General features: G+C 40.1%; 1 protein-coding gene across 4 annotated transcripts in view; it reads right to left on the bottom strand.

The window, feature by feature from the left end:
* Nucleotides 1–25,217, bottom strand: part of DOCK8 (dedicator of cytokinesis 8) — a 219,939-nt gene that overhangs the window by 127,012 nt on the left and 67,710 nt on the right. For all 4 annotated transcript variants that reach the window (XM_060014659.1, XM_060014663.2, XM_060014660.1 and 1 more), the window contains 3 exons: nucleotides 24,564–24,635; nucleotides 8,880–9,003; nucleotides 4,132–4,344 (listed from right to left, as the gene is read on the bottom strand). In XM_060014659.1, coding sequence (XP_059870642.1) covers nucleotides 4,132–4,344; nucleotides 8,880–9,003; nucleotides 24,564–24,635 — 409 coding nt within the window. The remainder of the gene's footprint in view (nucleotides 1–4,131; nucleotides 4,345–8,879; nucleotides 9,004–24,563; nucleotides 24,636–25,217) is intronic.

Here is a 25,217-nt window from a genome sequence, read left to right as displayed (position 1 = left end):
ACCGAGGGAGGAAGGAAGGAAATGTGAACATGGATGTGGCTTAGTAACATCCACCAGATGGCAATGCAAAATCTTACACCTATTGTTGACTTTTTTTTTTGGCCGGTTCTAAGGACACAGAATATTTCTCCTGCCAAAGGCTTTACTAGTAAATATGTGAGTTTCAGATTTGAGATCTGAGTCAGAACAGTTCACCTGAGGCTATAAACCATTAAAACTATAATACAGTGTCTTTCTCGGTTTACTGTTTTCTTAAACAGATGACAGAGATCTGGGGTTGAATTTGTAGGTTCTAAATAGACATGTCCAGCTAGAACTTGCTAAAGTTCTAAGTATAGAGAAGCTTAGTAATGACAAATTTAAGAGATACGTCTATTTTACTACATAGGGACCAAGGGACTTAAAGGGAAGTATCAAGTTCCTGTTGTAACTTTTAACATTCAAATGTGAACTATCACAGTATCTTAAGTATAGTCATGCATGCAAAGATCAACAGTGCCAGTTTCCTTGAGAACTTTAATTCTTGCTCTTGTAGTAAGCTATACAAACTCTGATGAGTGGTCTGCAGCTCACAAGGGTACAACAAATAGAGCCATGTCTAATTGTATTTTCCTGGGCTATAAATGATATCCCAAATACCCCACAACAACCAGAAGAATTTTAAAATTCTGTTCTGATGCCTACACTGAGCTGAAGTTGAGAGACTTCAGCTCAGTGTAGGCATCAGAACAGAATTTTCAGGGTGATCAGAACAGACACATCTGAAAGGGAAGGGGCCCCTTATTGGAAAACAACCTCACCGTAAAGACATTCCTGGGTTTCCAAGACTCCCTTTGGTCTGGATTCAGAACTTTGGGATCCTTTTTAAAAAGCTTTTCACTTGGAAAATTGTAAACATATACAAAGGTAGAGAGAAGAATGTAACAAACCACATTTACCTATCACCTAGCTTTAACAATTTCGACTCATGGGCAACTTGGTTTCATCTATACTCCCTCTTACTACCTTACTACCCCATTCGGTGTTGGAAGCTTAGAATCAAGGCCCCACCTATCATATATTTTCATCTGTGAATATTTCAGTACAGATCTCTCAAAGATAAGGACTTTTTAAAAACACGTACCATAATACTATTATTACTTTTTAAAAATTAAAAATAATTTCCTATTGTCACGAAATACGTAGTCAGTTCCAAACTTCCCCAGCTGTCTCAGTTTTTTTTTTACAGTTAGTTTGTTAATTCAGGTTCCAAACAAAGTCTACATATTCATATGTTTCCTAACTCTAATCTATATGAATTTCTTGCACCTTTACGGTTATCTGAAATGAGAATGAATTGCCAATAAAGCAGAAGAGGAAATGTGAAGTTGTACTGGATATCCGTCGTTTTCCTCTTCCTGGGAGGAAACAGATAGATATTTACAACGAGAGAGAGAGAAAGAGAGAGAGGGAGAAAGGCAGAGAGAGAGAGAGAGAGAGAGAGAGAGAGAGAGAGATCGTAAGAGAGAAAGGGATAATATGAGAGATGTTGCTCTTCCATCAGCTGACCCAAGGATCCTGAGGCCAACTCTACATCTGCCTACTTGTGATTTCATTATGTGAGCCAATAAGTCCCTACCTTTTTTCCAAAATTGGTTTTTACTTGGGTCCCATTACTTGCAACCAAAAGAGTCCAATGCAAACTCCTCTACGATTTGGAGTATAGTGGCACCCTTCTTATTGATCAACACATAGGATGCCTTTTACAGAATCAGAGTGAATCAGGGAAAAAACTCACCGCATAGAAGCTTGGTGGTTGAATTCTACTTTTGCCTCCCCTGTATACTCAGTCATAATTTGGATGTAAGAGTTCACCTCTCTTCCAACTTTGTTTCATCGGGAAATAAAGTAATAATAATATAAAATAATTTCACTAATGTGGTGTCAAAAAATTCAGCACTTGTAATCATTTCATGGTAGGCCAGAAAGTTACCCTTTTTTCTACAGGACTTTCTCTGGAGAAAGTACAAGTTACAAGAACAGATGCAATTTCTGTGTGTACAACTCCAACACATTAAAGGGCTGGTAGAGAAGCCCTCTAACATTTTAGACTTAGCAATTTCCAAATAACCTATACACAATCACAACGCATTCCTCTCCACTTAGTATGGCAGGCCCCATTAGGACATCTGCTAGATCATAACTTTTAGTCTCAATTGAGTTTCTGCATTGTTTAAAGACCATAAAACAAAATTCCTTCAAAATAGTCTATGATTCATCCTTGTAATCAAGCCTGGATATCCTCCCATTTAATCTCATGAAGGAGACTTTAATGAGCTGATGTCTCACTGGAAGTCTTCTCCTCACCCTTTAACTGTTTTCTCTCTACTGGTGTCCATTTGGGATCTTTATTACCTTTTGGCACCTCCATCATGGAATTGGGAGGAAGAAGAATGCAAGTGAAGGTCATATCAGTCAGATATAATATTTCTTGACAAATTTGGTAAGAAGTTTTAAAGCTGTAGATGGAAACTGAAAAGTTACAAGATGTGATTGTTTATGTCATCTTTGGATTTCCATTAGGTGTGCTAATATACCAGGTAGCCATATATAGATAAATAAACAGTTAAACATAAAATTTGGAGTTAATGGGTTTGGATTCCCCATTCTATAATTCAATTTACCTGCTGTATCTTGAACAAGTTATTTAACCTCTCTGATTCTTACTTTGTAATCTGAATATGGAGATGATAACACTGCCCACATAATTCATATTTATTTTTAATCTGCCTCATTCAGAAGAGGATTCGAGGCCCCTGACAATTAAAAAAAAGGATTTGAGGCCACTGCAAATAAAATAAATAGACGAGAAAACCAAGGTGGTTGGAAAATAAGGATGAGAAAAAAAGAAAGCTGAAGTAAATTCAGGACACCAATAAGTAAGCCACCAGATTTAGTAGAGGTGAACAGAAATTTGACTCCAGGTAACGAATTCTGTGGAGCTGATTACAAGATGTGACAATCTCTAAGCATACACGTTTTCTCAGTGGGAGCATAATTCTTCTTTGTCTGAAGGCTTGAGGGACCATTTTTTTTAGATCCTCTTTGAGGCAGGTGCTGCATGATGAGTAGGTCAATATCCTCAATAATATTTGCACAGTGGACATATCATACCAAATAGCTGCTGTTCCCCTTATTGTCTTTTTTTGCTGACCACTAGTAAGCTCATCGAAGGGCAGATAAGCAAACAGTTCACAGGGGTGGGGGAGTCACAAGGTGTGAGAATGAGGCTCCCTGATGGTTTTGATTGATCCTAAGATCTCATTTCAAATACACAGAGGCATGGAAGGATGGCATATCTTTTATGCAAAATTTCCCTAAATCTTATTTCTTGCAACTCAGCTTTTAATAAAATTTGGACAGCAAAGATATATTGTGGTAATCCGTTTCTGGCAAGACGCAGAAATGAAGATATTCTGACATGCAGAACGGGAGACTATGAGCCTCTTATAAAGGAGCCTGAACGGGCCTGAATAACGGTCATCTGCCATCCCATCCAAAGTGCCCCCAGGAGCGACCAGAGGCAAAGCCTAAATCGAGTTGTTTCAGGTCAGCTCCACTATACAGAGTAGACAATCAAGATCTGGGTGTTCTATGCATTGGGAACACGGCTATGATTATTTTCGACTGGAATGTTTTCAAAGCAGGTCTCTCTGGTTGTTCACAGAGACCATCCAACAAAAAACAGAAAATCTTAACAAAGCACTAACGAGCATCAAGGATTAAGTAATACATGTATTGATAGATTAGCCGCAAAACACACCTTCAAGTAACTCAATGGTTTGACTGGCTGAGTGGGCTGACTGCATGTAGACCCTTGGAATGTTTTGAGGATTAAATGAGACAGTATCAGTGAAAGTGTTTTGTAAAGCGCTATGAAAATCCTAGTTGTTATTAAGGAACCTCGTCTGTATGATTGATCAATAATTTGCTCTGCTGTTACACAGGCTTGCCTTAGTGAAAAGAACAGCCCAGAAATCACAGAAGTAAGCATCCTGACATTACTATACAGTAATGACAAACAATAATATTTTCCTGGAGGCTCCCTGTGTCTTCACTGAAATTCTCCAGCATAAAGATGGTCACACCCACCTCATCCACTGACGGGTAAAGGGCAAAGAGCTCGGCCTGCCGATTGGTCCTCCGGGCCTCCTCATTCTGCTTCTCAAAGTCCTCGGCACTCACTTGTTGCACGAGGTTTTTCAGCCGCAAATCAGGCTGCAGGCTGCGGAGGTCAAAGTCACAGGCAGTGATGGGGCCTTTCCCAGATACATCGCACAGCACGTTCAAGTGGCAGGGGCCTGCCTGTGAAAAAAGACGTGTCTTGGTGAGAGAGATCGTGGGTCTAAAATGAGAACTAAAGGGTCTGGAATGTCTCAAGACTGCTCCAATGTGAGATTGCAGAGTTGGACCTCAAAGAATTTCTGACAAGAATCACATCATAGCTTCCTGGACTGGGTATCCTAAAATTAAATGTATCCTTCCTGCCTGGAAGCAGGTAATTAACTCATCAGATGTAGATACACCTGTTCTTGAGGAAAAGTTTGAAAACAGTTCTGTATTGCTGTTAGTTTGGGGCATGTTCTTTTCTGGAGATTGGGAGCCAAACCTCTTATGAACCCTACTCATGTCTTGTGCTCAACCAGAACAGAACTGGAATAAGGTGTTTAAAAAAAGCAGAGACTGGCCTGGGGAATAAAGGGACCTCATCCTAATCCCAACTCCAGAGCTTGGCTTTCGAAACTGGAAAATGAAACTATCTGTGAGAAGCCTTCCAAATTAAATTTTATATAAACTCCAAAGCTGAATAGTATGTTTCCAAAGACAGAGATGTGGGCATGGGAACACTCTCCTACAGGACTGTAGTAACAGTTACAGGAATAAACACCAGGAAAAAAAAACAAAACGACTGTTTGCTATTCCAGCAGTATTCACTCAGCTGCAGTGTGTTTGAAAAAAACTGTCTTATTTCAGTCACAAAGTGGCCACTTCATTCCACTATAAATGTCCTGGAAATTGGGAAATGGATACCTAACTACAGACTTGGCAAAAAACATACAATCATAATCAAGAATATGTTGTAAGAATAATAGATGGATCTGTTATAAACACCTGTAAAATTTACAGTAAAATGTTATTCTCAAAGTACTATTACATGGACATACTACTGTACAATATCTCCATAATACATATTTTTGGTGACATCTGTCTACCTCATAAAAGTGTTACTCTCCTAGATCGTAAATTTTATCTAAACTGAATGTGTTAACAATAATCATGGTAATACTTTAATTATTAATACTTTTGTTCATCTCAAAATTTGTAAGATGCTTGGGAAACTGAATTGGATTTCCCAACACTCTTTAAAAGGATATAAAGATGTAGACAGAGAGATAGATAGATAGCTACTGATGCCTTTATCTATCTTCAGAATTTATTCTAAGGCCACAACTGGACAAGTGAGCAAAGATATGAGGACAAGAGTATCTCTGGAACTCTGTAACAACAAAATAATAGAAACAACCTAAATGCCCCCCTCAAAAAGAAACTTTTCAGGTTAAGAGATCTTGGAACTCTCATACAGTGGAACATTAGGCAGCCGTTAAAAAACAGAAAAATGTGCTGCCATTGGAAGAGAAAGATGATCATAGTATATTGTCTTGTTAATAAAAAAGGAAATTATACAATATTGTATATAATATAATTTTTATGAAATATTATGTGTATCATGGATTCACATCATACATATATTTAACTTATGAAATTCAGGCATTTGGCCTCGCAATTCCACTCAATAAGGTGCATAAAAATGATTGAAAAGGGCTTCCCTGGTGGCGCAGCAGTTAAGAATCTGCCTGCCAATGCAGGGGACACAGGTTCGATCCCTGGTCCGGGAAGATCCCACATGTCGCGGAGTAACTAAGCCCGTGTGCCACAACTACTGAGCCTGCGCTCTAGAGCCCGTGAGCCCAACTACTGAGCCCGCGTGCCACAACTACTGAAGCCCGCACGCCTAGAGCCTGTGCTCCACAACAAGAGAAGCCACTGCAATGAGAAGGCCGCGCACCGCAACGAAGAGTAGCTCCCGCTCACCGCAAATGGAGAAAGCCCGTGCGCAGCAACGAAGACCCAACACAGACAAAAATAAATAAATTTAAAACAAATGATCGAAAGGGAGGATGTTGCTGGACTGAGCCTCTCTCCATGATGAGTATTAGTCTGATACTTAAAACCACACCTCTCTTGTATAACTTGGCTCTGAAACCCAGCCGATGACTTGAGTGCTGTGTTAGTGTGCTGAAGAGATGAGTGTGCTTTATGGCTGCGCTGGACACTCACCTTTTGAATTTACCCTTTTCTGCTCTGCTCTGTGGTGCTGGGTCTGCAACTCAGCAAATCACATTTCTGCTTTGCTCCTTCTCCCTTTAGGTTCTGCCAACAGGGAGCACTCCAGGGAGACTGGATGGCTGGGGGAGGGAGAAGGGACTGACCCTTTCCTCTCTGCCTGCAGTTTCTCTCACCTTGGTTGTGGCCATTGGTCCTAGTCTTCTGTTTCTCTGGCACTTCCAGAACAGCCCTCATCTTACCTTCCTTGGAGGTATCAGCACCAACTGGGCAATTCCTTCTCCCAGGAGGTCTAAGTCCAGACTCCCAGCCCCTGTGAGGTCTCTCCTCTGACGACACCATTGACTAGGCTGCACCCCCTCCTCAGATATTTGAGTCCTAGCTCTGAGGCCCCTCTTCTGAGCTGCTAGGTTCTGATAACTCCAAGCTCCTCCCACTAGACCCATGGTTCTCAAACATGGTCCTGGGACCAGCAGTATCAGCAACTCCTGGGAAATGCTATTTAGAAATGCAAATTCTCGGGCTTTCCTGGTGGCGCAGTGGTTGAGAGTCCGCCTGCCGATGCAGGGGACACGGGTTCCTGCCCCGGTCTGGGAGGATCCCACATGCCGCAGAGCAGCTGGACCCATGAGCCATGGCTGTTGAGGCTGCGCATCCGGAGCCTGTGCTCCGCAGCGGGAGAGGCCACAACAGTGAGAGGCCCATGTACCGAAAAAAAAAAAAAAAAAAGAAATGCAAATTCTCAAGCCCCACTCCAGACCCAGTGAATCAGAAACTCTGGAGTGGGGCCCAGCCATCTGTGCTCCGACAAGCCCTTCAGGGGGTTCTGATGAAGCTTAGGTTTGAGAACCACTGCCATAGACCCCAGGCTTAGGGTGGCGCGCTGTTTCTTGTAGTTACAATTTCTGTATGACTTCAATTTTCCTTTTTGGTTCTCGCAGTCCTCCAAAATGTGTTTAACCATTTCCCTATGTTAAATTTCTTCTGTGGAAATACCTAGTGTTTCTTCTGTCTGACTGATACAAGGAACAATTTAGGTGGTCACCTACATGATGAAAGCTGAATTTAGTCAAAATTACCAATGAAAAACCCCTGAAATTTCCCACAGAGGACAGCATACAGATATCCCGTTCCTCAGTAAGCCCACCAGGTTCAGCACTGGAATTGATGGCGGATTCCTCTGCAGAGATAAGTAGTCAGCCTGACTGTAGTTTGAAAAATAGGTATTATTTAAAACCTCTAGTCATATTCAGCATGGCGAGATGCTTGTGTTATGAGGGCACCTGGAAGCTGAAAACTATACCGGTTTAGAAGAAGTCCTGTGAAAACTTGGACACATTTCTTCCTCTCTGTTTTATTTTTCTTACCTATAAAATGGACAGATTGGACCAGAGCACTGGTTTTTAGAATCTTTTTAAAATTGTGTCAAGTATATATGTAACATAAAATTTACCATTTCATCATTTTTTAATGTACAGCTCAGTAATGTTCATTGCATTCACACATTCACATTGTTGTGCAACCAGTCTCCAGAACTCTTTTCATTCTGTAAAACTGAAACTCTATACCCATTAAACTATAACTCCTCATTCCCACCCCTCCCCAGCCCCTGGCAACCACCGTTTTACCTTTATATATCTATGAATCTGACTACTCTAGGTACCTCATATAAATGGAATCATACAGTATTGGTTCTTTTGTAACTGGCTTATTTCACTCAGCATAATGTCTTCAAGGTTCATCCCCACGTTGTAGTATGTGTCAGAATTTCCCCCCTTTTTAAGGCTGAATAGTATTCTATTGTATGTATATGCCACATTTAGTTTATCCATTCATCTGCCCATGGACACTGGGCTGTTTCCACCTTTTGGCTACTGTGAATAATGCTCTATGAACACAGGTGTATAGAGCACTGACTTTTAAACTGTAACTACTCTGTAATAGTAATAATAATAATAACAACAGCAGCAGCAGTAGCCAACTTTTATAGGGTGCAAAGTGTGAGCTGGCATTGTCTTAAATGCTTTACACACATTAACGCATTTAATACTCAAACAACTTCATGAGTTGGGTACTTTTATCATCCTTGTTTTCCAGGAGAGGAAACTGAAGCCCAGAGAGTTGAGTTATCCTGTCTGAGGTTATAGAGTTGGTATGTGATAGACAGTCTGCCTCAGTGTGGAGCTTCCAATCATGCTGCAGCCTGCCTTAGGCCTGGGGACACCTCTGAGTCTCTGCAGGAATCATTATAGGGATGGGCCCAATTCCCCCCCTCCCCAGTTAGAGCCCCTCCACTTTTATCTATTTTCATTTGAACACCACTGTCTATAGCTACAAACAAGTTTGAAAAAAAATATCACTGACTCAAATGGTAGAATTCCTCCTATTCCAATATTCTATGAGTCTAGCCTTTTTATTAGTTTAAAAAAAGATCGACAGCATGCCATGGAAGAACGTCCAGTAACCTGGCAACCGTGTTTGTTGATAGGAAATACCTGAGAGCTGGGTTCACTGCACTCCAAGGTTTCTGACTCAAACATCTGTTTCTGAAGCGTCTTGTGAAAATCTTTTCGGGATCCAGTCTTTTTAAAGCCGCAAATCTCCGAACTTCCTTGGTTTCTTTCATTGTTGTTATTAAATAAGAGAGAGTGTGGAAGGAGGGAGAGGGAGAGAGAGAGAGAGGCAAAATCATTAGATTAAAATAAAAGTAATGGCTTAAGTGCAGACATGGTGCTGAAAGATCTTGTAAAGAGAGGACCATTTGTAATTCTTCACATCTAATTATGCACCAGGCCTAACACAAGGCTCTGTTGTGATGACATACAAACTTGCCTCCTGGCTGGCTCATTATTAAAGGCAGGAGTGGCCTGGGAAAATGCCACTTCAGCGGTGCGGCCATTTCAGCTGTGGGGCATTTGGCTCCAAGCTGAAGCTAAACTATGACCCTAGTGTAAGAGGCTGGAATAAATCTAGCGAAGGGCAGACGCAGCGAATAAAGGTCGTTTGAAGATAAAAATAGAGGAAAACATTTAATCTCCAAATCAATGTTCTTAGTAATGAATAAAAAAGGCAGGACACGGCTAAGAAAAAATAGAAATAAATGATTTATGTACCGAAAGTCTTTGCTGCTATTCTCAGTCCCCACTCCATTAAACTTGTGTTTAAAAAATGTTGCAAATATTATATATCACTTATATGTAGACTCTAAAAAATAATTCAAATGAATCTATACAAAACAGAAACAGACTCACAGACATAGAAAACAAAGTTACGGTTACCAAAGCGGAAAGGGGGGGGGTCATGAATTAGGAGTATGGGATTAACAGATACAAACTACTACACATAAAATAGATAAGCTTATTTTTGTGTATGGTGTTAGGGATAATTTCATTCTTTTACATGTAGCTGTCCAGTTTTCCCGGCACCACTTATTGAAGAGACTTTTTTCTCCATTGTATATCCTTGCCTCCTTTGTCATAGATTAGTTGACCATAGGTGCGTGGGTTTATCTCCGGGCTTTCTATCCCGTTCCATTGATCTATATTTCTGTTTTTGTGCCAGTACCATATTGTCTTGATTACTGTAGCTTTGCGGTATAGTCTGGAGTCAGGGAGTCTGATTCCTCCAGCTCCATTTTTTTCCCTCAAGGCTGCTTTAGCTATTCGGGGTCTTTTGTGTCTCCATACAAATTTTAAGATTTTTTGTTCTAGTTCTGTAAAAATTGCACTGGTAATTTGATAGGGATTGCATTGAATCTGCAGATTGCTTTGGGTAGTATAGTCATTGGGATTGACATATATACACTAATGTGTATAAAATAGATAACTAATAAGAACCTGCTGTATAAAAAATAAATCAAAAATTCAAAAATTCAAAAAAAATAAAATAGATAAATAACAAGGATTTACTGCATAGCACAGGGAACTATACTTAATATCTTATAATAACCTATAATGGAAAATATTCTGAAAACATATATATATGTATATATACACATATACATATATAACTGAATCACTTTGCTATGCACTTGAAGCTAACACACTATTGTAAATCAACTATACTTCAATTTTAAGAAATGTGTTGCTATGGAAAGGGTTTAATATGATGTCTAGCACTGTCACTGGAGAAAGAAGTGAGACCATCACAAAAAAGGCAACAGATATACGCTGTCAAATAATAACTATAGAAACCAACATGTGTATTCCCCATTTTTATGACTCAAAGGCCTCCTGGAAAACATGCTGCAGACTCAACCACACAAACATGCACCTGTTTTGTTTGATTTCCCACACTATTAGGAAACCACTGAACAAGCTGGTAAAGGGACGTGAAATGAGGTTAGGATTTATTAGGCAGATCAGATGGAAGACAAGTAAAGCCGGAAATGTAGGAGAGCTACTAGCAATGATCCAAATACAGTTTATAACTCTTTGGGAGGGGCGAAGTGCTGGGTTATGCACAGTGGCACAGAGCAAGTATTCAATACTAAGTAAAAGAGGCCAGGAAAAAAATAAAAAGATAACTGCATGATTCCATTGATATGACATTCTGGAAAAGGAAAAGCTCTAGAGACAGAAAAGAGATCAGTGGCTTGCCAGGGTCTGGGGGTAGAGAAAGGGGTTGACCACAAAGAGGCCTGGGGGAATTTGGGGGGTGGGTGGGGCGTGGAACCATTCTGTATCTTGATTATAATAGTGGTTACACAACTGTATGCATTTGTCAAAACTCACAGAACTTCAGTCTAAAAAGAATGAATTATAATTACCTCCAAATCAATGGACAGTTTCGGATTATGCCTGGCATTAATTAGGATAGTATGTACATTTAATAGTCATTCAACATAAGGGCTGATACTTCGCTGCGGTTTATTATAGGATGGTGGTCTCACTGAAGCAGGAGTGAATGGATTTAAGTCCTGGCTCCACAGCTTACAAGCTGTGTGACTTAAGGCAAACGAGTCTACTTCTTTGTGCCTCAATTTCCTTATCAAGATAATAAGAATTAGAATAATACCTAGGTCATCAGTTCTACTGCATGCAACAAATAAATTCTCATATGTAAAATACTTATAAGATTTCTTGGCTTATGGCCATAATTCAGTAAATATCTGCCACTACTTAATAATGTTTATTAAACAGTATTAGAGAATATGGCTCAATTATATGCCAACTGTCCCTGTCAGTGGACAAATAATCCAAATTAGACCAATGAATAAGATATTATAAGCAAAGGAAAAATAAAAAAAGGTACAACTCAGTATTGTTGAAGATTTCTTTTAATGCAATGGTGCAGGATAGATTTCACATCTTAGGCACTAAAATGTATGTATTCATAGGATAAAGATAAGATTTGAAAAATCATAAGAATTATACCTTAGGGCTATTCTAGTTCCAATTCAACCTATGCAAAATATTCCTTTCAAGTGAAATAAGATTTTCTGAGGACTTCAGAAAATGCACTTATCTTAGTATGTCAGAGGAATGAACCCCAAACTCTATCTCATATATTTTAATGCGTCACAGGGGAAAAAACTACTTTCCTCTGGAGGACCATGCTTAATGAAGCCGCTTTGCTTTCTATGGATGTCTTTTTTTTTTTTTATACAGCAGGTTCTTATTAGTTATCTATTTTATACATATTAGTGTATATATGTCAATCCCAACCTCCCAATTCATCCCACCACCACCACCATCCCCCCCACCTCTGCTTTCCCCCCTTGGTCTATGGACATGTCTTTGTCATCCATAACCATACAGTCAAACACTGATTTAGTTAGCTCTTTTATTCCTCAATTATCTCCTTGCTGATATTACATTTCTCTATAATACCTAGGAATAGTCTTTTATGTCCTTGCTATGTGTGATAATGGCTTTGAATCCCACTTAGGGGGCAGAGGAGTAGAGTAATGGCCACTTGTGTTCCCTCCCACTCTCATAATTCTATAGGACATGTGCCACTCAGATCCTATAATTGAGACTTTGAAATCAGACAAATAGTGCCGCTCATGCAGGATAGAGGAAAGTTTTAGATTTTAACTTAGTAGGGAAAGATTAAAACTACACAGAAGCACAAAGTACTGTTCTCCTTTTGGGAGAACTGTATTTTCCGACTTGAACTGTTTGCCTCTGTTACTTAGACTGGAAGATGCCTTGAATGAATTTCGTTTTATCTTTTTCATGTCTATAGCACAAAGTTTTGTGTCCTTGCTCTAAAAATCATAGCACTTTCCCCTTCACGCCTTTTGCAAATGACCGTTAATCTAATGAATAGAACGGTGCCACGGCTGCTTGTTTATCTCATCTTATTTCCACATATTTTGACAATTTTGTATGTATTGCTGTTTCCTGGCATCCTTTGGGTGATGGTAAATACTATAAGCATTATTTTCTCTGTAATTTTCTTTAATGAACTAAAGAGAGAATAACTTAAGAATGTGTTTGGTGTCTTGGTGGAGAGTAAAACTCTGAAGTAATTAAACTTGTTGACATGCTATTTATTCTTGGTGTATTACCCATAGTGACAGTGAAACATTTCACGAGTGTTTTGAGCAGCACATAAAAGCCCTTAGACTTTGTCTTTCATCCTGGGTGATTAAGGTAATTCTGAAGGAAGGTCATGCTCAAGGAGAGCTGGGATATCAAGGAATGGGGTATCATCTGTTTTATTACTCCATATTTTACTCCCAGTGAACTGGTAAACAATTAAAATTCAAACACATCAGTGCATATAATTCAGTTACTCCCAAAACACCATAAAAATGTCTCCCTGATCAATAATTGCTTATTATGACATGCATTTGTTGCTCTGGCTGTCAAGGTGCTTAGCTATTTGCTTTCTGAAAGTATGGAAAGCAAGCCAGCCTCATCAGCCTATGCAGTGACAAAGAGCAATCCAGCTGTGGAAATCACTGTGCCACTCTTGACTTCTTACACGCAGACTCCCCATCCCCATAAATCCACTCCCACGGAAGCCCAATTCAAAGGCCAGCACTTGCACCGAGCCTTCCCTAACCTGGCCAGAAGTAACTGCCCCCTTCTCTGAATTTTCAAAGCACGTTGTTTGTATTTCTCTTAGAAGCTTTTATAATATTCTATGTTACAGTCTAATTACTTGTCTAAATTTTTATCTCCCCTGCTAAATATGTGCTCTCTCTCACTAGACTATGACTTTGCTGAGGACAGGGCCTCCTTTAGCGATAGGATTCCTGTGTATTCCTCTTTGCATCTTCTTTGGTGCCTTATTCTCAGGAGATATTTTCTAAACATTTGTTGAATGGGAGAACGAATGCAACTCTAACAAGCAAATATCTATATCGTTTTCCTCTCACATAAGTGTTCTCAAATCTGTCAGATCCAACACTGTCTTTCTCTGTAACAAATGTTTTATAATGCCACCTTTATAACCCATCAACTTTCTCATTTTTAGAAGTCAATAAAATGTCCCAGCTGTTATATAAATGAGAAATAAAAGAAACATAATACCTAAAATAGCATGTATGTAAATATGCAAATGCTTGGACACAACTACACCAGAGGACATAATGATGTCCCAGCTGTTTGCACCTGTAGGAAGATGTCTGCACCTGTAGGAAAATGTCCCAGCTGTTTGCACCTGTAGGAAGAATCGTTGTAAATATAACACCTACAAAAGCAGACTGCAACAGATGTGTTGTATGGGTGACTCAAACACCACAAAGCAGCACTGCTGTCAGTAATGTGATTTTCCAAAATGGGGGAAAACTCTTGTAGAGCTCTAATCAGCACAAAGTTTAACTTCCCCTATATTTACATGATAGTTGTTTTCCTGAAAAATTCAGTGCAAAAATATTTGTAAGATGGCATAGAGGCTTGGCTTAGATATTTACAGACTGGTGTTTCACCACCCTGAATGTCCAGCAGGACATTTGATAGTTGTGCTGAATGTTGAATTGGGGATGATCCTTCATTGTATGTGATGCCCCATGCATTGCAGGGTGTGAAATGCAGTAGCCCACGCCAGTCATTGAGACAATTAAAAACAGAAGCATTAATTACCCTCATTGAGAACCATTGCTACTAAGATATTAGAAAACTGGAATCCCCAAATCCAATCTAAACCATAGTTTTAGCAGAACATCTGGGAAAGGATATCCACCAAGACTTCCTGGAAGGGGTGAAATGCAGCAAGTTTAACCGGGACCACAGCATCATTCACGTGTTTAATTGTTTGGGGGGAGAATTCTACTAGTGGAAAATCCTAAAGTGAGCACTTTTCAGAGTTCTACTTTTGGTTTTGGTAGAAAGTAAATTTCTCATATAGAAATTATTATATAGTTTAGCAGAAACAGGGATGTTAGGAGATTTTAAATTCAACATATCTGCAAAATAAGGGTATCTAGATCTATAATACATGCACTGGTATTGCATCTAATGGTATTATCATTGATGATAATATAGCTATCATTTCTTGGACTGGTAATTGTCTTAGTGATTGTCTATGTGATTGTCTTAGTTGAGATTCCCTAGAAGCTGAGCCTGAGGCAGGGACTCAGGTGCATGTGATTTTTGATTGTGTGTTCTTGAAGAAAAGCCTGTAAGAGAGATAGGGAAGCAGAAGGAGTCAACTAAGGATGAGAGCTCAGATAAATTCTTGGCCTGATACACAGGGTGCTCTGGAAGGATCACATTGCAAAGTTGTCCCACTGTCCCACTCTGAGACAAGAGGTGGGACTATGGTACCCCTTGCACCAGTGCTATTGTGCCGGTCAGGCTCTGGTCACCACCACCAATCCAAAGTGGGAGGTTAAGGGGCTGGGAGGTAGAGCAAATTGCTCAAATGTCTCTGGGCACAATAGCTCCTACACTCATGGCAGCTGCAAGATAAACGCATGGGACAGTAAAGGGGACCCACTAACAGTCTTTATTACAATGCCAGGCGCCTAACATATATTATTTTCCTTTTATTTTGAAACAATCTCAAATTTACAGAAAACTTGCAAATATAGTACAAAGACCGTTCCCCCTCTCAAACTATTTGAGAGTAAGTTGCTGACCTAATTCTCCATTATCCCTGAATACTTCAGTGTGTAACTTCTACAAACAAGGACATTCTCCATGGTAATTAGTATTCAACCATCACATTCAGGAAATTAACACTGATACATTATTACCATCTAATCCTCTGACCCCTTTCAGCCTTCACCAAATGTCCCCCAAATGCCTTTTAGAGCAAAAGGATCTAGTCCAAAGTCATGCATTGCATTTATATGTCACATTTCTTTACTCTTATTCACTCTGGAACAGTTCCTCAGTGTTCCCTTGACTTTCATGACCTTAAGATTATAGGCCAGTTATTATTTAGGAAGTCCCTCCATTTGGGTTTGATTGTTGTAAATGCCCCATTCCTCATCAAGCTTTCAGTTTGATTTGTATCAATATGGATTCACAGTTTCCTATTTTATTCAACATATCTTAATCCATTGCTATTATTTATTTTGGCGCTATAATTATCCTCAATTCGACCAGTGTGAATCCCTTCAGCTGGCTCTTACAACTTTTTACATGTCCCCAGCAGTCACTGATCACATACTGCTTTCTGCCACAAGATATTCAGGCTGATCTTATACTTTCCTTTCCTCAACCCTGGAATCAGTCATTTCTCCAAGAAGTTCTGATTCTTTTTAGTGGAAAATGGTTCTTAGAAGTCAAGATGTAGGTGTTGGGTGTGCTCATTGCTATTAAGGTGTTGCTCCTCCTATGTCTTCTCAGTGAACAGAGTTAGGTAGGGAGTGTGTGTGTGTGTGTGTGTATGTGTGTGTGTGTGTGTTTTGAAAGCCAGGAGTTCATGTTGATCCTTGCAATCCCAATCTGACGTCACAGTATCCATTCTAGTTTTCTTCCTTTCCATATTAACTTCCTTCTCAGATAGTGAAAAATCTAACACCTATTGTCCTTAATATACTTACTTACTTGATTAATCCCCTTAATGTAACCCTTGCTAACAGCACCCCTCCATGCCCACACATGTTGCCCTCCTTATATTCTGACTCTGACACCCTGCACCAGGCTTGCCCTCTGGCACGACATCTTCTTCAGTCTGCACTGACACTTAGTGCCAGATCACCCTCCCACAAGGACATCCTTGTCCCTTGCCTGGGCTCTGACACCTCGTGGTAGGCTTCTCCCCCATATAACACCCCCTCATTCTACTCAGAATGTCTGCTCTGTTATCACATGCCAGGCTGCCCCAGGCTCAGATACCCCCCTCACACCATGTAGGTTCTGCTTCTCCATGCCAGGCGGCCCTTCTAAACGTGTGTCCTCCTCAGCGTGTTTGGCCTTCCACTCCTCATTCTGGCCCTCTTCAGCTACTCCCCACCCTGAGTTATGGATGGCCAACTTGTTCTGATGGCTTCCACACCAAATTGTACAAGAAGGGAGAGGAAAGAAAGAGAAAAGGGTATAGGAAGGGGAAGAGGAAAAAGAAGAAGAGGAACATGTATTATTTTCCAGTCTTCGCAATAAGCCTTCAAAATGAGCAACATTTCCCCCCATTTCACACTTGAGGAAACGCTGGTTCAGAGAGATGAAGTCACTTGCCCAGGGTCTCATAGACATTACATAAGGAGCCAGCATCTGGACCCAAGTCTAGACTCTATCTACTCCATGACACTGCCTCTAAAGAGAACGCTCTCAAGATATGTTTGTCTTTGGACTGTCCCCAAATGGGTAACGGTAGTGTTTGAAGAAAAGGAACACAGTTCTCTGGAGAAGCAATAGGTTGTGTTTATTTCATGAGAAACAGTCTTTCTACCATTTGGCTACTTGCCCATCTCTCTCTTGTCTGCAAATAGGCTCCACAGGAGCATGGCTTTATTTGGCTCAGATGTGTGGGTCGGGTAGGGAGGCTGGGACTCTGGTAGCTGATGGCACTCAGCCAGCAGTCTCACTACCCACCCCATGGCGGTTTCTGACTTCTGTGGCTGGCACTGCTGAAATGAGTCATCTTTACATGCTTGCCAACCCTTGGCCTCTCCTCTCCAGCCAGCTTTACCCTTGCTGTCACAAGGTAGCTTTGCAACTTTCTGAGATTTCAAAATGGGGAAGTAGATGCTAAATCTAGAATGAGGAAGGGGAACACAGTTTGCTCTGGTTTCAAATCCACAGCCATGGAATACATTTAGTCTTAATGCTTTCCATCCCCCAGATCCTGAGGGTGACACAGATATACGGTTAGAGTATACATGTTGTGAGATGAACTTTTAACAGTATTCTGTAACTCATTTTTTTTTAAAATGCCCATTTGTTAGTGGCTTTGGGCGGTCTGGGTAAATGACTTCAGAAAACATTCTAACAAAACGGAGGACAAAAAAGAAAGCATCCGTTTGCATAAAATAGCAAAAGAACAATAACCAAATAAGTTTCATTTCTCCCAGATTTAAGTTTCTTTTGAGGAGAAAATCTGATATAAAAGTTTTCAGATATGGTGTATGAACTCTTTATCTTAAAATCTTAAAGCTGGGGGAAATGTCCTAGAATTCAGCTCATGTCTATGCCATACCCAATGGAGAAAGAGGCGTAGAGAGAAGTGACTTGAGGAAAATGGAAGCAGGCACATGGCTGTAACTGGCAAGGGGGGTGGGGATTCACTTGTAAGTAAACACTCTTGGAAATAAGTGCATTTTATGACACAAGGAAGAAAGCTAAAGACCAGAAATAGTTCTGGTCTCCAAGGCTACCACACATAAGGTCTTAAGCTAGGTTGTTTCTGGATTTTTATTCCTGTGGCCCACACCGGTTTCCTTATGAAGAAGTATGTGACACTGAACCTGTGACATCAACATCCTCTGGAGTGTACACATCCTAAGAAAGGCAAAGAGCAAGTGTGAATTTTGAGTTTTAATTCACTGTTTTCTTTCCATCTTAGAACAAATTAACGTTAGTTAATTCCTTTGGGAACTTTCCCCCTTAAAATTGGATTTCTCAGGAAAAACACTCACTAATTCAGTGTGTTGTCATTTAGGGTAGTGTAATCTTAGGAAGCAACTTAATGTTTGCCTATATTTTCCATTACTTTGAGTTGGGTGGGTTTTCTTGCCAGGACATTAGATCACATGAAGCTTTTTATTTGAATCCTTAGGGAAAGCCCCCTAAGGATTTTATACACTAGAAAAGCTTACCCATTTGGCATACACATACATGTTGCTTAACGAATATTGGTGAGAATAACTTTGAAGAAGCTAGCTAGTTTATGAATGCGCATGTGAGGCGCTCTCTCAAAGATCTCTGTTAGAAAGTAGAAAATAAATATTATAAGATAAAATGAAGCTTGGTCACACGTGGATCTACTTTTTTTTTTTACCACTATGATTTGCACACTTAGAGCAATTGGAACCAAAATCATTTTCGTAAATATTTTAAATAGTTATTTCTTCTGAGGAATTGTTCGAAAAGTTCCCCCCAAACCCTCCTATACTGTTGGTGGAAATATAAATTACTGCAGCCGCTATGAAAAACACTATGGAGGTTCCTTAAAAAACTAAAAAAAGAACTACCATACAATCCAGCAATCCCATTCCTGGGCATATATCTGGACAAAACCATAACTCGAAAAGATACATGCACCTGTATGTTCATTACAGCACTATTTACAATAGACAAGACATGGAAGTAACCTAAACTTCCGTCTACAGATGAATGGATAAAGAAGATGTGGTATACACACACACACACACACACACACACACACACACACACAGTGGAGTATTATTCAGCCATAAAAAAGAATGAAGGGAATTCCCTGGTGGCGGAGTGGTTAAGAATCCGCCTGCCAATGCAGGGGACACTGGTTTGATCCCTTGCCCGGGAAGATCCCACATGCCGCAGAGCGACTAAGCCCGTGTACCACAACTACTGAGCCTGCGCTCTAGAGCCCACAAGCCGCAACTACTGAGCATGCACGCCACAACTACTGAAGCCTGTGTGCTTAGAGCCCATGCTCCACAACAAGAGAAGCCACCACAATGAGAAGCCCCCACATTGCAACGAAGAGTAGCCCCTGCTCAACGCAACTAGAGAAAGCCCACGTGCAGCAACGAAGACCCAACACAGCCAAAAAAAAAAGAATAGAATGCCATTTGCAGCAACATGGATGGACCCAGAGGATTATCACACTAAGTGAAGTCAGACAGAGAAAGACAAATATCATATGACATTACCTACATGTGGAATCTAAAATGTGATACAAATGAACTTATTTACAGAAGAAACAGACTCACAGACATAGAAAACAAACTTATTGTTACCAAAGGGGAAGAGGGGGGTAGGGATAAATTAGAAGTTTGGGATTAGCAGATACAAACTACTATATACAAAATAGATAAACAACGAGGTCCTACTGTATTGCACAGCTAACTATACTCAATATCCTATAATAAACCATAATGGAAAAGAATATGAAAAAGAATACATATACACATTTTTTCACAATAAAGGCTGTTTATTCTCATTATTATTCCCTGGGGACACCCTCCCTGATGCCTCCAACCAAGTTAAACCATCTCATTAAAGACGTCTACAGCGCTGCGGGGTGCTCCCCTTCCAACTCTTATCTAGTGCTTTCTGCCCTCCTAGATCCTGAGCTCTGTAAAGGGCGCTGCCTCTGTCTTGTTCACAGCTGCATCCCCAGTGCCTAGGGCAGGCCAGACCCGCAGCTGATGCAAAACACATATTTGTTCCTCACTGCTTCCCTCAACAGGGCTGCCTCTGGCCAAGTACACAGAAGGGCGCAGCCCTGACTTTAGCCACCTCAATGAGTCTGGTGTCTTCCGCACAGAACAAAAACCAACTTCAGGGCTTGCCTGGTGGCGCAGTGCTTGAGAGTCCGCCTGCCGATGCAGGGGACGCGGGTTCGTGCCCTGGTCGGGGAAGATCCCACATGCCGTGGAGCGGCTAGGCCCGTGAGCCATGACCGCTGAGCCTGCGCGACCGGAGCCTGTGCTCCGCAACGGGAGAGGCCACAACAGTGAGAGGCCCGCGTACCGCAAAAAACACAAAAAAAACAAAAAACAAGCTTACATTATTTAGCACATAAAATAACAAATTCAAAGGAGAGCTCATTAATTGCTAATTAACAACTGGTCAGCAACCACTATTGTGACTTTCTCCAACTTCCCGGCCTATGAAGACACAGAAAAAATGGAAACTCACCAAAACAGATAACTTAATGCCGAAGTCTAGACAGAATCTCTGTGGATCAGATGCAGCTGGAAAGAGAAGGATGTACCATACTTTGCCTCCCCAAAGGGCAATGCAGAGGAAAGCACTATGTACTTTCCTTCCTGTCAGTCCCCGAACAGTCAATGTCTATAATAGTCAGGAATCTAAATTCTCCTTCTTGTAGTGGCTTATCTATGAAGCCATTCACAGGTTCCACCTGGTTTTACTGAAATGAACTACCACCAGAACCACTACCTTCCTTGCCTTTCTCTTTCTACCATCACTCTGCAACCATATAGAAACAACTCATAGAAAACAACTAGCTGAATATGTATGTAGGGTTGGGAGATGAAGGGCACCTGGAAGAGTGTATTGGATTCTCCCCACAAATAAAATACTACGGATGCACGTGAGGGCAGAATGATCCTGGGAGGACTGTTCAATAGGAATTATAGCCTTTATGTTAGAGTATCAGATTTAGAGTACCAAAAGGTCAAACAGTGGGGTTGGAAAAGGTGCTTCCTCAGTTGAACACTAGTCAAAGCTTGCCAGAAACTGAAAACGAGTTTCGACGTTGCACACATCTACCTGTCCATTAGCTAATTTCTGGGAAACAAGCTGGTCCGTTACCCAAGTGCGCAGATAACGGGGCCAATGACAATCCCCATCCTCAGTATGTTACCAAACATAAAGTTAAAACAGACATTGCTTTGTTTTGTGAAAATAAAAAGATACAAAACTTGCACAGAATAAATATATGAAAAACCACTGTTCCTAAAGAAGAGAGAAAAACAAATGGAGACACATGAGGGAACGAAAGCAATAATCAAAGTGGCTAATGGTCTAGTTTAACATTTTAATCCTAAATTCCTAGTAAATAATACTAGGTTTATGGATTAAATTTTAAGCATGACAGCAAAACTATAAATCATAAGGAAAACTGTCAATATAGATTTTACTAATAAATAATTTTGAATGTTAAAAAACTATAAACAAATTTAAAAGACAAAGAGTATCCTGGGTAAGGAATTTGTATTATATGACATACAAAGGGTTAATATCCTTACCGAATGAAAGCAGCCCTAAAGATAAACAAGACCAGACAACTACAGTAATAGAGATGCACAAATTTAATGAATAAGCAGAGCACCAAAGAAAACTTACAAATGGACGATAAATTTATGGAAAAAAAGATACCAAATTGAAACAAAGAAAATGCAAATAAAAGACAGCCATTTTACAAATAAAATTGGAAATTTATTAAAAGATAACATCCAATATTCTTGAGGATTCACGCATATCTTGCTAATAATCTTTCTGATATATTATTCCCAAATCCTTAAATTTGTGCATACACTTAAACACACAGAAACTCCTCTTGTAGGAATTTATTCCAAACGGAAAAAAACCATAACTATACACAAGAATGTTGCTATACTGGGTATAACACTGAAAAACAGGGGATCATCTAAGCATTAAAATTGTTTAAATAAATTTTTGTATAAATACATTATACAACCATTAAAAATTGTCTTGAGGAATAATATTTAATAGCAAAGAGATAGTTACCACTTAGTGTGAAGACTGAAAAAGCATGCTGCCAAACAGTATCAAAATCGGACTTAATTTTTATGCAAATATATACAAAGAAATATGATTCAAAGGCAACACATCAAATGTTAATGGTGGTTATGTGTCTATAGTGAAATGGAGTGATTTTTGTTTTCTCTTTTTGGTTCGCTATGATCTCCAAAATTTTTACAATGAGTATTCTAAAAAGAGTCCTTTAAGTTTGTTCAAGATAGAGAAAAAAAATTCCAATGGAAATTGCCATGAAGAATGAAAAAGTGCAGTGTCCCGAATAGAAAATAAAAACCAAGTGTAGTAAAATGGACCTTTCTATTTATTGCCCCGTCTCAGATTTCTTTCAAGCCTTCATATCCAGAAAGTACCTCTAATTATAACATTTAAAAGCATGAGAACAACTTGTTCTGAAATCTTCTATTTATTACCAGCAAAGTATAATCTTATTTGACTGCCCGGCAAACTTGGTTTTCTATTCGTTAGAACAGATGATGGATTAGCGTCTAACTTTCTCTTAATTACTTTATACAAGTGAAGCTTTCTCCTTCTCAGTTACTGAAAATAGTATGCATACTGACATTACTCCAAAACACATCACCACAAATTCAATGGTACCCTTCCAGGAGCTGGATAAAACCCAACCTCCAAAGTCTTCCATCATTTATCCCACAGAACGGTAATTCTTACTGGAGTATAGGAGAGGTGAGGATATCAGAATTTCAAACTACTTGTGTGTTGTCACAGGTTCTCTGATGTTTCTCTAGTGGGGTGTGCCCCTGATTGCAGACTCTCCCCAGACAGCTCCCCAACACGTACACACATACAGGTTGCGAATTCCAGTATGGGTAGATGCTTCTCATTAGAGGGTACTCTCCAGGTCATTGGCATGGAGACAAAAAGCTCAGGACAATGTCATAGAACATTTAATTAACCCAGGAGAGAAGGGCCTTTTTGACTAGAAGGCAAGCAAGTAATTTATTTCTTGGTCATAAATTTAAATGTGCCCTTTGAATCTGAGGCCAAATTTCCATTCATTAATCCCCACCCCCACCCTCCAGGAATTCATCAGAATAGAAATAAAAGGGCTCTATTCTTTGTGTTTAAAATGTAACTTTCTCCTTCAGTAGGTGAATGGATGAACAAACTATAGTAAATCCATGCAGTGGAATATTATTCAGCGAAGAAAGAAATGAGCTATCAAGCCACAAAAAACACACAGAGAAAGAAGGCAAAACTATGAACACAGTAAAAAGATAAGTGGTTGCCAGGGAGGGAGGACCAGAGGGCACAGAGGGGATTTTTAGGGCAGTGAAACTATTCGGTATGACACTCCAGTGGTAGATAAACGTCATTTTACATTTGTCAAAACCACAGAATGTAAACACAAAAAATAAGCCCTACTGTAAACTATGGACTTTAGTTAATAACAATGGATTGGGCTTTCCTGGTGGTGCAGTGGTTGAGAGTCCGCCTGCTGATGCAGGGGACACGGGTTCGTGCCCTGGTCCGGGAAGATCCCACATGCTGCGGAGCGGCTGGGCCCGTGAGCCATGGCCGCTGAGCCTGCGCGTCCGGAGCCTGTGCTCCGCAACGGGAGAGGCCACAACAGTGAGAGGCCCGCGTACCGCAAAAAAAAAAAAAATAATAATAATAATAATGGATCAACACTGGCTCATCAATTGTACCAAATATTCCACACTTAAGTAAGACTCATCCAAGGAAGGATAAATTAGTCAGAGAAAGCTGCACGGGAAAAAAAAGAAATTTGATATGATCTTTTATCCACGGGTAGGATTGGGTAGACAGATGAAAGAAGGGAGAGCATGCCCAGAGGGGAGACAGCAAGAGCAAAGGTGTGGAGGGAGGACTGAGTCAGTCATGTGGTGCAACAGTGAGGAAGAGACGCAGGCTCAGAGAAAGGAAGGGGCTCCAGGAGTTAAGGGAAATACGTTTTAATAGATAGAGTTGGGCCACATTATTAAAGCCCTTGAAAGGCAAGCAGGTGGTGTTTATATTTGATATAGTAGGAAATAGAGAGCCTTAGAAGGTGTTTGAGCAGGAGAGTGATACAAGATACACTCAATGCTCATTATTCATGGATTTTGCATTTGCAAATTTGCCTACTTGCTAAAATTTATTTGGAATCCCCAAAATCAATATTCATGGTCATTCAAGGACATAAAAACCTCACACACACCAAAAAACCCAATACATTAATAATAGGGGGAAATGTGTGTGGGAGGTAGTATATGAGAACGCTCAGTACTTCTTTCTAATCAATTTTCTTGTAAGCCTAAACTGTTCTAAAAAAAGTTTATTAATTTTTTTAAAAAAAGTTATAAAAAGGTAACGATATAAAGTAAGTATATACGTAAAGAGGGAAAAAAATGAACTTACTTCCGATTCACAATTAGCCACTCCCGAATATAGGTCTGAACGCAGTCCCTGACGTGAGGGTCCAGTTCAACCCTAATGGGGTGGAAAACAACATAAAAAAGTTATTACCAGGTAAACACAACAAAGCAGTCCTTTATCATAACCAAGGACAGCAGGATGATTTCAAATCTGTATCAACTGAGAATGCGAAGGGCACTGTTATCCAATCCTTTCAAGTGTCTGAAGTATTCCTGAGGCAGTAAAATTTTTACTTTGATGAGACAAACGTTGGCATTTTATGCTTTGTGGGTTTTCTTTATTACACAGAATCGTATTAGATTATTATCTATCCCTGAAGGCATTCCGACACAAGACAGGTAGAACTAGCTGTAATCACATACAAAACAAGAAGAATAAGTATAAATACCAGTCTCTTCTGGGGTAATCTGGGCATATTTTTTGCTCACGTGTAACCTTGTTAGGACATGCATGTTTTCCTTTTTGAAAGCCATGAAGAAGAGGAGTTGTACTTTGAGGAGCTGGCAGGCCCTGGCTTTGGTTGGTGATTATTAATTCGGGCAGCTCTTGTCTACTGCATAGAGTGTGTCATGAGAGAAACTCTTAGAGTGCTTCGGAGTCTGGAAATTTAGAAATCACTACTTCCCCACAGTAGCA

The sequence above is a fragment of the Delphinus delphis genome, chromosome 6 (genome assembly GCF_949987515.2).
Source record: "Delphinus delphis chromosome 6, mDelDel1.2, whole genome shotgun sequence".
NCBI lineage: Eukaryota > Metazoa > Chordata > Mammalia > Artiodactyla > Delphinidae > Delphinus > Delphinus delphis.
This window is presented reverse-complemented; position numbering and strand designations above follow the sequence as displayed.